This window comes from Panthera onca, chromosome C1 (genome assembly GCF_046562875.1).
Source record: "Panthera onca isolate mPanOnc1 chromosome C1, mPanOnc1 haplotype 2, whole genome shotgun sequence".
NCBI classification, from domain to species: domain Eukaryota; kingdom Metazoa; phylum Chordata; class Mammalia; order Carnivora; family Felidae; genus Panthera; species Panthera onca.
The window spans coordinates 213,291,701-213,306,127 of NC_138346.1; the positions used below are offsets into that span (position 1 = coordinate 213,291,701).

Below are 14,427 nucleotides of genomic sequence, written 5' to 3' on the forward strand. Positions count from 1 at the left end.
CACACACACACACACACACATCCCTCTGGTTAGTCTCCTTGACATGCCGACATTGTTCTAAGTGTCCTGGCCAGTGTGCCTATCGCTTTCGGGACAAGATCCAGTCTGTTAATCATTATCTTCAAAATGCACTTCCCATACCGGGGACATAAAATCTCTGCTGCAGCTGTTACCAGCGTGAAAACACACACGCACGTGCACACACACACGCACGTGCACACAGAAATAAAGTTGCTCTGACTGCATTTTCATCCATTTCTCATTTCATACCATATTGCCAAATGCCTTGCTGAGATCCAAGTGTATGCTATCCATGGCATGTTTTTGACCCATCCCCAGATTGACTATCAAGAATAAAAATAAACAAACAAGAAAGGAAAAGAGCTCAGAAACGGACCCAGCCCCCTATATAGAATCCAACAACACAGGGATGGCAGGGCCTGCGCTTTTCCTTGTTCTGGACACTAATCGCCTATTAATTTGCCTCGGATCACATTAACCTTGACGGAAGTCAGAACGCATTACTGACTCAAACTGACCTTTGGGCCAGGTAACAGGCTCAGATTTTGGTGTGTTGGTTTGAACACAGGACTAACGGAAAGATTAATAACATGTGATGTATTTCATTGCCCCACTCCAGAAGAAGCCAGCATGGAGTCCCCGGGTTGGGATTTTGTGCAAAGGTCCTGCAAGGGCTGGAGACGCAGGAAGTGCTTTGAATAGGGGAGGTGGACTTATTAGATTGTGGAGCGAACAGGTGCTTCCCGCCCAGCCAACACCCCGGGCCTCCTACTCCCCCCACCCGAGACCCAGGAGTCCTGGGTGATCCCAGAGGGATGGGAGTGGGCCCAACAGGTGACTGAGGTTGAATTTCCAGCTACCCCTCTGGGAAGCAGAATAAATCTGACTCACAGAAATAAAGGCACGGGATATTGTATCCCAGGGTCATTGATAAAATTCACACCCACCACATCTACTGCTGCCGTGCCACGGATGTCCCCCTTCTGATGTCACACAAATTGATCTGGGGACCCAAGTAGACTCATTCATGCGAATTTTCTCCTTTGACCCATCAAAGCAGCCTTTCGATTTATGAGGATCCTAATGGTCAGCCATTTTCTAAGCTCTTCCTCCAAGGTTTAAAAAAGCCTGCGATTTAGGCTAATTCCAGTCATTGACAGGTGTTGGATCCGGCCAGCTGGAGGGTGGAGGGCAGAGGGCAGGCTCACATGGGCTACTAAAGGCCTCCTTGCCCCTTGACAGGACGCCCTCATCGGCCAGCTCTCTCCCCGCAGTGTGTTCCGTCTCCCACAAATTCCTCTGACTAGACTGGTATCCGGTCTGCATATCTCTGCTCTGTTCCTAGGGACACATTGTCAAATGCCAGCTGAAACCCAAATGTACTCTATCAACTACATGTTCTCCACCCATCAGCGCAGCGACCCTACCGAGGAAACAGAAAACGAATGCAGGACAGGACAGAGGAAGTGAGGATGACCTGGCCCGGCTGGTTCTAAGCGGTCCCTCCCGTCTTTCCTAAAGGCCCCTCAAATCCGGCCAAACCCCTATCCAGATTCGTCACACCCGCACCCCCGCCGAATGGCCCGGTGTTCCTGCGCTGTCCTCCTGAGATTCATGAATCAGTTCACAGCAAGACAGGAAGTAGGAGAAAAGCAGAGACAACTGATAAGACATTGTTTTTATTGACAAGTCTAAAGAAAACCTTCATTGAATCAGGGGGTGTAATACAAATTATGGTGACCTGTATAGAAAACCTGGCACCAAATCCGGCCTTTTAGAAACATTTATATAAAAAAATACGCGTTAAAATCTGTACCATGATGCAGTGCAGAGGCCGGATGTCACCTCCCGACACGTGTGCTTGCAAAGGTGGGTCTGGTCTGGGGATACAGGGAGCTCTGGTTCTGCGGCCACCGGAGTGAGCCCTGTGTGAGAATGGCCTGCACTGAAAAGATGCCACAAGAGCCTATCTTTGAAGGCAGGACCCCTATGAGCACCAAAATGCCACAAGCCTGGCGTCAAAACGACAGTGGTGCTGGGAAGAATGGCAGGAGAGGAGGGCCGTCCTTCCTTCTCTTGTCACTGGGCTCTAACCACCATTCGAGGATCCCGGAGCTCTGCAGTCAAACCACCTTTAACTTTGGAGGAACATTTGCAATTTCCAAGTATGTTTTTTCCCCAAGTAGACTGACCAATCTTAAGGAACCAACTCATACTCAGCCTGCCTTTAAGGGTGAAGAACTAATTCTTGTCATTTTTGGCAGGCCGGGCCCCTGAATCACCTATCTGAAAGGCTGCTGTAATCACAACGGAAAAGCATGATGATGACGGTCTCAATCTATTTCAGTCTTGGACCAAATGCAACTGGGCAACTGTAGCCCAGAAATTACACTTTGCAGGCAATGAAGTGAAAAGCAGCATTGGAATTCCCCCATTCTGGGTACAAATGATCTCTGCACAAGGCCACTGAAGCCTTTGGGAGCAGCGGGGTCAATGCTGCTCATCTGTCTTCAAAGACGAAGACACGGTTCCTTCTCCGGCAGGGCCTTTATTCCAGCTGAACAGGGTCAGGACTGTGTCTGTCGGCTTATTCGTTCAGGGAAGAGCTGATTTCCCTGGGGCTCTGTGGAAAGTGACAACTGTCCTCAACTCAGCTGCTAAGCTGCGACCCAAACAGTCAGGCTGCACGGACAGGAGACGCACAAATGGGAACTGGACAGAGATGGGGGGTGGGCACAGGGGAGCATCAGGAAAGGCAATAGGTGGGGGAAGACGCGACCTTGTGGGCTTTACGGAGTCCACAAGGACGGTGCCTCTACAATTTCAGGGCTCCTGATAGCTACTGAAAGGGCTGGAGTCATTCCAGTAGATTCTATACAGGGAAAACAGCTGCCCCACCAAATTCTATCCAAAAGCAGAGTGATTTTCTCAGCTGCCTCCAGGGTGGGTTTTTGGTTTTTTTTTTTTCCTTTCCCAGCCCTCAGCTTGACTATCTTGCTGCAGGACACTCAGCTGTGGCAATAAGTGAAAGGGGGGACGAAGGACAAACGCGCCTGACACACAACCCAGGCACAAAGCTGGGAGCCATGCTGGACTGCTAACGAGGGACTCTCTCTCAAGCAGTGTATTTTAGGACGCAAGGGCTCAGGGTAAGAGACGGATGCTCCTGTGTCCCGGGGCCCAGCGCCGATCGCCAGCGCATCCTGCAAGACCAGCATACCGGGAGGAAGCTGGCTGCGTGTCAACGGAGCAAGGAGGAGCCCAGTTACAAGGGCTCTTCAGGACCCGAGGCCAACCGGGTGGCTCCTTCACAAAGTCTTCGGGCCTTTGAATCCACTTTAAAGTGACCCAACAGCACCCCCTAGTGGAAATTATAAATAAAACAAGGGCCATGCTTCCAGTTCACCTTCTGATACGAGTGGTTCCAAGAGTCACCGGCAAACGGAATAATACAAAAACAAACCTTATCTTTAAAAGCATAATAATTAGAAAAAAGGTGGGAGTTCAGAAGCCTTCCTTAGGCCCCTGACTGCCAAATCAGCCTCCCTCCTGTGATTCTCCGCCTTCGACAAACACACTCTAAGGTGAGGGGGCACGGACGGGGGTGGGGAGGGCTCCCGGGACCCTCAGAGTTTGGGCAGACTGCCCGCTGGGGCCAGGACGATGCCAAAGACGTAGAAGAGCCCCAGCAGGAGGTTGAGTTTGGCAGTCCTCTGGGGCAGTTTGTTGAAAGCCTGGCTCCGGAACTGTCTCTCCAGGGAGAAGGCCATGGGAATGGTGAGCAGGGGCAGGGCCAGGCTGATGCTGCAGCGTGTGGCCAGGATGCTGAAGATCAGGTAGGGCAGGAAGAGCAGCGTGTTGTAGAGCATGTAGGAGAAGGTGGGGCCGATGAGGATGGCGAGCGTCACGATGCCGGCCTCCCTGTCGGAGTCCATGTCCCTGGTGTTGTTGGAGTGGAGAATGGCCTCGGTGCTGAGGGCGAGGGGGATGGCGTAGACCAGGGGGAAGACCGCCAGGGACCCCACCTGGACGGCGTAGGCGAACATCACGGCCAGCGGGCCGAAAGTGATGAGGATGACGAGGTCTCCCAGGGCCACGTACTTGAATCCGATTCCTACGGCCAGAAGACCCAGAGAGGAGGCGTGAGATCCAGGGCTGGAAACGGATGGCCGGGAGCAGGGAGTTCTCAGACAGAGACCACAGGCAGTCGGCGAGCTCCCTGCCCTCTGGAGCCCACCTGAGGTCGTCTCCAGTGACACAGAGGGGCAGGGAACACTCCTCTCTTAGCACCCAGTTGGGCTTCGGGTCGTCCCCACGCTGTCCTTCCTACTGTCCCCCGGCAAGTCCTACAACAAACAGCAGCGGGCTCCCACCACACGCGATTCAACGGGGGAGCCCACGGAGGATCTAAATGGTCTCACGGGCCACTCTGGTTTCTCTGTCCCTTCGCCGGCCCGTGCGAGACATCGCGTCCGTCGGTCAGTACCTCACAGAAGGCCCATCCCAGTCTCTTACTTTTCTCCCTCCTTCTTCCACAGCCTCTAGTTTAGAAAACCCGCAGCGAATCTCAGGGAAATCTGATGGTGCCCAAACTCCACATAAAGAAACCTTCGTCCACATAACGAGTAAAACGGCTAAGACGAGGCTCCCGTGCTGCTTCCCTTCTCTGGTTCCCATGAAGTCCAAACTAACGCCCCCCCAACTCCTCCTCCCCGACGAAGTTCAAACTAAATCCTCCCCCCGCCCCGTGAACTCCTCCTGGACTGCCAACCCGCTTCAAATCCTGTCTAAACCACTTCGTCAGAACCTGCCCAGTTCTCTCCAGCGATGCCACAATCCATCCGGCCTCACTCCCATCTCCAAAGAGGAGTCATGGTCATCCTATGCCTGGAACATGGTGACAGCCATGCTTATGACCCCACCCCACCCCCAGATCTAATCTTCACGGGCAGCCAGAGGGGTCCTTCCAAAATACTGACCTGAGGCACCTGGGTGGCTCAGTTGGTTAAGCATCTGACCCTTGATTTCAGCTCAGATCATAAATTCACAGTTCATGAGGTCAAACTCTGAGCTATCAGGGCAGAGCCTGCTTGGGATTCTCTCCCTCTCTCTCTCTCTCTCTCTCTCTCTCCCCCTCTCTCTGCCCCTCCCTTGCTTCCTCTCTCTCAAAATAAATAAATAAACATTTAAAAAAATATATAATCTGACCATGCCCTTCCTCCAACATACACCTCAAAACCCTTATCACAAGCTGTCCTCGGGATCCTTCACCGGCACACCTCTGGCCCCGCCTCCCTCCTCCCCACCTCACCTTAAGCTCCCCTCCGCCTCCACTCATACTTCTGTCGGTTCCCCAAGGCCTTCAGGCACGCCAGCCCGCCTTTGCCTGGCAGACTCCTACTCACCCTTCAAGACCTTAAAGACCATTCCTCAAGACAGCCCCTCCTCACCCGCTAGGCCACAGCCGGTCCCCCTGCAATATGCTCCCAGGGCACCCCAGATTTCCCCCTTCATAAAGTTCATCGTGGTTCTAATTACTCAGTCTGCATCCTCCCCTCAAACCAGAAGTTCCATGAGGGCAGGGCCTGGTGTCTGGCTTGTTCACAGCTCGCTCCCCACCGTGGGCACAAAGGCTGAACTGAACACAGAGCTACAGTAACAAGCACCTGGAGCTGGGGCTGAGGTTAAGGAAAGTGACCCACTCAGAGGGAGGCAGCATGGAGTGGGTGGGGTGTGGTACACACACACACACACACACACACACACACACACACACACACACAGAAGCTTGGGAAACCTCCCGATCTGACCAAGCTTCCAACGAGCGGCCTCAGGATCAGGAGACAAAGAAAAGTACTGGGTCATCAACTGCATTTTAACCAGCCGAAAACGATAAGGGACGGTGGTCTGCAGATGACCTAAGGCCAGGGCAGCCAAAGAATGGGTTCAGCCCAAGATAACCTTCACACTGGTAGCTGGGCTTCTTTGCGGTTGTTTCTCTTCCAGCTTTCTTGAAAGAAAACTGGCCTAGAACACAGCGAAAGCGTAAGGTCTACGACGTGTAGACTTCCTACGTTCATATATCGCAAGATGACTGCCACCACAGTATTAGCTAACGCCTCCATTTAGTTGGGGTGCTTTGGTGCTAAATGACCACCCTCGGTTCTTTAGACTGAAGCGTCCCCAGGGAAGTGTTGTCATAGCCGTGGCCCCCGGTACCCGCCAACATGCAGCAAACGAATTCCGCACTCCCCAAGCAGTGTTGTGGGAAGTCCTCTGAGGACATGCCCTCCGGGAGGAGGTTCTCTCAAGCAGAGCAACTGGTTCCTGTACTAAGTTAGCCAATCAATGTCTCCTGCAGAATCTCACACGTTGAGGGAACAACCTCTGCCCAAGGAAGATGCCAGGCAGGAAGGCTCCCAGCAGGGACCCGGCATGCTTCTCCACCAGCTGCCCACTCTTCTTTTGCTTACATGCCCAGCTCTCCGGGTGGATGTCAGGGCTGTAGCTACGGAAGAAAACACAACAGCTCTACAGCCTTGACAGCTGGCTAGATTACCCAAGAACATCCCCTTGGGTCACCTGGCAAAAGTGAGGTGAGCAACGTGGAATGAAACCTGGGCCTGCAAAGATAGGCCCCCACCTTGAACAGGTCCCACACGAAAACCAACCACAAACCCACTCGAGAGCCGAGAAAGGTCTGGTAGCCTTCTTGAGGTTATGTGACGCAAGAAAACGACAGAGCCCTTGGGGAGAAAGCTGCTTCCTAAGAGTCGGGGCGGACGTATGGCCCAGGGCTCACGCGCTCCACCTGCTTCAGAATGCGGCCCACCTCGGAACTTCCCACCACCATTTTCCAAATGAGCCAACACAGTGAAAGACTGGATAAGTTCTCCACACAGCGGCCAGAATGAATTTGTTAGAACATAAATCAAAATGTTGGCAAGGACGTGGAGTAAACGGAACTCTTAAACATTGCCAGTGGGAATGTAATAGTACAACCACTTTAGAAAACGCTCTGGCAGGGCGCCTGGGTGGCTCAGTCGGTTAAGCGTCCCGACTCTAGATCTCATGAGGCTCAGGTCTTCATCTCGGGGTGGGGGTGGGGGTGGGGATGGGGGTGGGGGTGGGTGGTCATGAGTTCAAGCTCCACGTCGGGCTCCCCAGCGGGCATAAAGCCTACTTAAAAAAAAAAAAAAAAGAAAATGCTTTGGCAGCTTCCCATAAAGTTCAACATTCATCTACCCTATGACCCCAGCAATTCCATTCCTAGGCATTCATCCAAGAAAAATGAAAACATATATTCACAGGAAGGCTTAAACATGAATGCTCAGGCATAAAAGCCAAAATAGGGACACAATCCAAATGTCTCTGAACAGGAGAAAGGATAAACAAATTGTGGTATGTCCACACAATGGATACTACTCAGCATTTAAAAAGGAACTACTCAAGACCACCACGCTGAGCAAAGACACCAGGCACAAGGATTCATACTGAGTGATTCCACTTATATAAGGTTCCAGACCAGGCAAAACAATCTATGTGAAAGAAATCAAATAGTGATGGCCTCTGGATAGGGTTGGGGAGAGTGGAAATTGACAGAGAAGTAAGTTTTTGAGTCATGGAAATGTTCTGTATCATGACAGGGTGTGGGTTATACAACTGCCTGCGTTTGTCGAAATTCATCAAACGGTAACACTTAAGATCTGTGCATTTCACAGTAAGCAAATTATATCAATAAACGTCAATGGTTTTTTAAAAAATATATAAATCATATCATTACATAATATGCTCAATACTTTTCAGTGTTTCCCCATTTGTTCATTCAATGGATATTAAGTACTGAGTATATGCCAGGCAGTGTTCTGGGCACCACGCGTTCAGAAAGAACAGAGATCCAAATCTCTAATCCCAGGGAGCTTACAGTTTTAAGGGGAAGACAATTAACAAAGTCTGTTATGTTAGAAGTAGCATGAACTGTGGGGCGTCTAGGTGGCTCAGTCGGTTGAGCGTCTGACTCTTGATTTCAGCTCAGGTCGCGATCCCAGGGTCGTGGGATCAAGCCCTACTCTGGGCTCTGCACTGAGTGTGGAGCCTGCTTAAGATTCTCTCCCTCTCTCTCTCTCTCTCTCTGTCCCCTCCCCTGCTCATGCTCTCTAAAATAAAAAAAAATAAAAATTTGTAAAAAGGAGTAGTATGTGCTGTGAAGGAAAATAGAAAATAGGAAAGGTACTTTGGGGGAAAACACAGGGTGTGTGTGTGTGTGTGCAGGCGCTTTTATTTTACTTTACTGTATTTTATTTTTATCTGCTGCAAAAACTTTGTATTGTAATTTTAAACAGGGTAGAAAGTAAAGCCTCACAAAACAGCAGACATGTGAGCAAATGGGTGGAGGTCAGAAAGCGAATCCAGCAGCCAGAAGGAGTAAGGGGGTTCCAAGCCAAGGAAAAGCATCTACAAAGGTATAGCACGTCCTGCCTGTACCAGAAAGAGCCAAGAGGACAGTGTGGCTGGAGCATGATGAGCAGGAAGAAAGAAGGGGGCAGGTCAGAGAGCTGGAGGGAGGGGAGAGGGTGAACAGATAATGCACTGTCCTGGGGGTCACTGTGAGGACCCCGGCCTTTCCTCTGAACAAGATGGGAGCCATTAGAAAATTCTGAGCAGAGGACTGATGTAGCTGCCTTATGTTTTCACAGGACTACTCCAGCTCTGATTTGGGAGCACCCTGAAAGGCATATCGATAAAGAACCTGCTGCCATTTTTGAGGAGACGACAGCGGTGGCCGGAGGTGGTGGGACGCAGCCAGATCCCAAATGCATTTTGAAAGTGGAGTCAACAGGATTTGCTGATGGACTGGATGGGAGAAGGAAGGGCCAAGGATGATGCCCATGACTTTTAGCCTGAAGAACTGGAAGGAGGAAGCTGCCACGGAATAAGATGGGGAGAGGTGGAGAGTAGGACAGGATTCTTAGGGGCGATCAGGGCTTTGGTTTCAGACACAACGGGCTTGAGATGCCTGTGAGATCTTGGGGAGAAGCTACTGAGGGAGAAGTTAGGTTGAGTGGAGAAATCTGGAACAGAGGAACACCTTTGAGAGTCACCAGGTTAACAGATGGCATATGAAGCCATGAGACTGGCTAAAAGCAGCCGGAGAGTGGATGGAGTTAGAGGAAAGGGGTCCAAGGACTGAAGCTGGAGGCTGGGAGTAAGGAACAACTAACTAGCAGGGGAGCCAGAGGCCCTGTGAGACCAGAATGATCCAGCCCTGAGTGGCCTCCCCAACAGTACCTCGCTCTCCCTCTCAATCACACTGGCCTTTCATGGATCCTAAAGCACGCTGAGCTCTCCCTGACCCCAGGGCATTAGCCTGCGCTACTCCTCCAGCCCTGAAGGACTCGCTCCCAAATCAGACCCAGTTACTCTGCCCTGTAGCTTGCTCCTCATCCTTCAAGGGCCTCTTCACCACCGCCCCATGCGCGTTCTACCACAGCACCCTACTGATTTCGTTCACAGAGCTGTTCACAGCTGGCTGCTCTGTCACACTCTCCCCCACCCCTTCCTTCTTCTCTCCCCCTCTTCACATCAGAGTGCCCCAGGTCGCAGTCCTGGTCTCCATGGGTCTCTATCAGCACTCTTTCCTCTGGTGATCTCATCCAGTCACACAACTTTATCCCTGTGCCAGAGACTCCCAAGTATCTGCATCTGCAGTTTAGGCTTCTCCTTGGAACTCAGGTGCTGACATCCAGCCAGCCATCTGACATCTCCACTAGGAGATCTAATACATTAAGATGTCCCAAGCCAGTCTCCCAGTTTTCTCCCCCCCAAACCTGTCTTCATCCTTCTCTAGCTCCCTTGACATCAAGTCCATCATTTCAAGTGCTCAGGGCCAAACCTCTGAGTTATGTTGAATTCCCCTGTCTCTCTCCCGTGCTTGTATCTCATCCATCAGCAAACCCTGTTCACCTTCCAAATATACCCAAATATATTCAGAATCTGACTACGTCCTCCCTTCTCTACTACCACCCTGATCCAGGCCACCAAACCTCTCTTGCCTGGATTGCCGAACAGCCTCACCTTTTGGCTTCCGTCCTTGCCCACTCACCTTTACCCGTTCTCAATACCGCACCCAGACTGATTCTTTTAAAACATGAAGGTCTCCATAATCTCTGTGCTTCTCTGCCTCCCCAAACATACTTCTCTCTGGTTTTACCTTTTTACTCACTCCCTCACTCAATATTGGACTCTTGCGGTTCCTTAAACTTTTAAGCACACTCCTGCCTTAAGGCCTTTGGTAACTGCTATTCCAAGATTTGAAACATCCTTCCTCTAGATACATGCTTAGCCAACTTCCTTCTATCTGTGCTCACAGTACCTTTTTGATGAGGCCTACCCTGATCAAACTACTTCAAACAGTCAGCTATGCCCTCCTTCCTTGCCCTACTTATATTTTCCCCATAGCACTAATAATATTTTCATATACGATGACCAGGGTACCAACTCATCGGGACTTACCTGGAACTTTCCCGATTTCAACACCAAAAGTCCAGCATCTTGGGAACCACCTCAAGTCCTGAGCAAACCAGGACGTTGGTCATCCTAAATATAATTTATTATTTTTATTTTCCAGGTCTCCTCAAGATCTATGAAATAACTTCCACAAGGGCAGGGATCTGCGACTCCCGGGTTCACACAGAACAGTGCTTGGCACATAATAGGCGCTCAATACGTAGGACTTGACCACCTGCCCATCACTACCTTAATCAGCCTGTTGCAAGGAGTCACACGGCAAACCAGCTGCCAGTAATTAGCTGTATAATTCCGAGTTCTTCAAATTTAATTCCTCTAAAATTTGAAACCGTGGCATCCTAAGATACGACCATCGAAAGAAAACCAAATAGAAAAATTTACATACACGTGATTCTGTGATTCCTACCGTCCATAAGCCAAGCTGGGATCTTCTCAAGTCACTACTGTTTTCAAAAAGTCCACATGACCTACACGTTACAGGTTTCACCTAAATGGCCTAACTCAGAGAAGAACCTTTGGAACCTCTTCTCCAGCCCTGAAACTCCGATGCAAACCAGCAGTTTCCCGTACATGCAGCCGGGAAAACAGGCCAATTCTTACCTCCCGTGTAGAGAAAGGAGCCAGACAGGCCTCCAAAGTAGATGAGAGCCAAGTGCTCCAGTTTCAGAGGGGACAGGTAGTAGAGACAAGCGGCACAGACACAGCCCAGAGTGTAGAGGAAGACTCCAAACCGGACAACATCCCGGGGCTCCAAGATTCGGTCCACCAGGGTCCTGTCATCACTCTTTTTGTGGTCAATGCCCTTGGAAAAGTCATAGTAAGTGTTGACCAAATTGCCAGCCCCGTGCACGGCAAGGACGGCCACGGCACAACCCACCAGCAGCCTGGGATCCAGGACGCCCTGGGATCTGTAGGCCAGGGCACTGCCCAAGGCCACCGGGGTGAGTGAGGCACTGAAGCTCCACGGCCGCAGGGCCAGCACGTAGGAGGCGCATTTCTGCCTCCAGGAGCGTTGGGGAAGCCTGTCCTGCTCCGGACAGTCGTTCCCCAGCAGGTCCCTGTCCCCGACCTTGGCCGTCTCTCCCGCCTGTATGTTAATCTCCCCCGGAACGTGAGAGGCCGCCATGGAAGCTGCACGTGGCTGAAGTCAAAGTTAATAGTGAGCCACCCACGGCACAGCTGCCGCTCAGCGGCGAAGAGGGGCGGGGCGGCCGGACCTGACCTTCCTTCGATTCCGCCCCGGGGCAAGGCTGGGGAGGCGGCGGGCCCCGGGGGCAGCACCGAGCCGACCAGGCAGCCCACGAGGCCCGACGGCACCGCCCCGACCTCCTGTCACCTGGGCGAAACCTGTCTCTGGACCTCAGTCCGCGGCTAGAGCCCAAGGCCGAACTGCGGCCACGCGCCTTAGGATACTGGAGCCGCCATCTTGTGCGCCAGCCTCCGAAGGCCCGCCCGGAAACAGGGACAGACCGCGCGGGCCGGGCCGGTGCTGGCGGGGCCGGGGCCGGGGCGGGGCCGGGGGCGGGGCCTGGCGGGCCGGGGGGGAGCCTGGCGGGCCGGGGCGGAGCCTGGCGGGCCGGGGCGGAGCGGCGGCCCCGCGGCCAAGCCCCTCTCCCGCCGGGGGTCCGAGGCCCTCAGCTACCCCCAGACTCGCAGGAAACAGCCTCAGCATCACAGGAACGACCTCGACCGCGTGTCGCTTTACGACTTACCTAGAGCTTCCATTCACCAAAATAGGACTCACTCATTTTTTTCATTCAACAAGTATTTATTGAGCACTTACTATGCTAGGCAGCAGTGAACAAAATGGACAAAAATCAGGGAGGGCATTGAGGGCAATGAAACAGGTAGAATTACCTCCCACTTTTTAAATGGGAAACGAAGCTCTGAAATGGGAAATGATGTCTAAGAAATTATTAGCTCTAGTAATAATCACCACGGCAATAATTCCCGCTTTTTATTGTGAACAATTACCATTTGCCATGTACTGTCCTGCCTGCCTTTTTATCCATACTCTAGGTTACTCACTTATTCATGCAAATAACCGTCTTCCTCCCCACTCTGTCTCGTGGCCAGCTTTGGCTCTTCATTGCCCGCCTTCTGGAAGCTTATGGGCCATAGCTGTAGCTCATTCTGGCTGGAGGGAGCCAACAGTTAAATTTTCAGGAATTTTCTGAGCCCATCATTAAGCACAGCCATTATTAAAAATTAAATTGTACCAACTTACAATTAGATAAATTATATTTAAAACAAAGTTAACAAAACTCATTACTTCCCAATTATCTCACTCCATGTTACCATTTGTTTCTTTTGTCTGTTGTCTATCGCATTGTGGAAATATGATACAATGACGGGCTACCACTCATCTCTCCTAGCTTGGGAGGCTCTAGGATATCCAAAAGACGCATCCTGTTAGAATCAATTGGCCATACGGAATTTGCAATGAAAAGCATTGTGTATTTTATTAGTACTTAGAAGTTACGTGCTAGATACATCCTTTATATTGGTGACAGTTATATGCACGTAGCATGTATGGACGCGGGACAGACTCCATAATTTTGGTGCCTAGTGCAAAATAAAAATGTGCAGCCCCTTGGTCAAAAAGCATTAAGAGTTTCATTAAGAGCAATACAACCTCACACAGCCCCAAAGCCAGCCCTTGTACATACAAACATACCAACATGTCCCTCCCCCCACCCCCACCTTATCAGCTAGCTGGTTGTTAAATATTTACATCTCTACTATGTAGCACATACCTGTGATGCTGGCCAGACCCAAGTGTCCTCTCGTGCCAACTTGGACAAGAGGAAGAAGCAGATATATCAAAACCCCGGCTCCATCGTTTACCAATTCTATAACCTAATCCCTCTCTATCTCAGTTTACTCACATGTAAAGTCTGAACAATATACAACATGCCTCCCAGTTCAAGAATGTTGAATGCCTCAATGTCCAAGAATAACAGCGATAGAATTTATTGACTGCTCACATGCGTCATAGAGGGTTTTAGGTACTTTACGTATGTTAGCATTTAACCCCACCACACTACTTACGGAGGTAAGTGCATTATAATCTCTTTGGTTTTATGATAAATAAATAGGTATAAAGAGGTTAAGTACCTGGTCGTATAGCTAGTCAATGTTGGAGCAAAGTTTCAGATTCAGTTAGACTCCAAGCTGCTTTTAACCACTACTTTATCATGTCTAGCAAAATGCCTGATACTTTGTAAGTGCTCAATAAATATTACTTACCATTTTAACATAAGAAAGCTCTTCGTAAACTGAAAAGAGACCTACATATGTATTGCTTACTGTTGTTATAAAACCATGTGATTGTTAATTAGAAAACAGGGCCTTATCACAACTTAGCATGGCAAAAATCTCATATATTGCAGGTGGAAATGAAAATTAGTACCTCCCTTATAGAGAACAATATGACAATGTCTGTCGATTATACATGCATTTACCCTCTGACCCTGTAATCTGATTTCTGGGTATTTATTTGCTATAGCTTCCAGGGGAAATATTATGTACAAAAGCATTCTTTGCTGCATCATTAGTAATAGCAAGAATACAAGTGTCCATCAACAGAGGACTGGAAAAATAAATTACCATACATCCATGTGATGAAATACTATGTACCTATATAATAACAAAAGAACAAGGGAGCTTTCTATAAACTAAGAAACATCTCCAAGATCTACTAAAATTGTTAAAAGTGCAGAACAGTACAGATAGTAACAAAAAGGGAAAATAAGAGTATGTATAAAAAGAGAATCTGCCAACGCGTTTTATTAGCCACAGAATATTGCCAAACCTCTTTAATTTGGCATTTCAGAACTTCTGGAAACTTAAATATCTACAATGGGCACTTCTTTCTTT

The 14,427-nt window shown here is 50.1% G+C and overlaps 1 protein-coding gene across 2 annotated transcripts; it reads right to left on the reverse strand.

Annotated features, from left to right (window-relative positions):
* Positions 1-1,684: 1,684 nt before the first annotated feature.
* UBIAD1 (UbiA prenyltransferase domain containing 1) lies at positions 1,685-12,042 on the reverse strand. Of its 2 annotated transcripts, XR_009607893.2 has the most exons (3): positions 11,149-12,042; positions 4,259-6,529; positions 4,055-4,135 (listed from the first exon to the last, which is right to left on the reverse strand). XR_009607893.2 is itself a non-coding variant. In XM_060625587.2 (2 exons), exons 1-2 carry the CDS (start codon positions 11,672-11,674, stop codon positions 3,648-3,650), a joined length of 1,014 nt encoding a protein of 337 aa, XP_060481570.1. In that variant the 5' UTR covers positions 11,675-12,026; the 3' UTR covers positions 1,685-3,647. The 2 variants fall into 2 exon arrangements, 1 of the variants encoding a protein (XP_060481570.1); XM_060625587.2 differs by lacking the exon at positions 4,259-6,529 and having other exon boundaries at positions 1,685-4,135; positions 11,149-12,026.
* Between the last annotated feature and the right edge of the window lie 2,385 nt (positions 12,043-14,427).

Bases quoted from the DNA above. Each gene is read 5' to 3' on its own strand.
- UBIAD1 (XM_060625587.2), bottom strand. From the start codon at position 11,674: ATGGCGGCCTCTCACGTTCCGGGGGAGATTAACATACAGGCGGGAGAG. The intron at 4,136-11,148 runs GTAAGAATTGGC...TTCTGGCCGTAG, and splicing joins CTCCTTTCTCTACACGGGAG to GAATCGGATTCAAGTACGTG.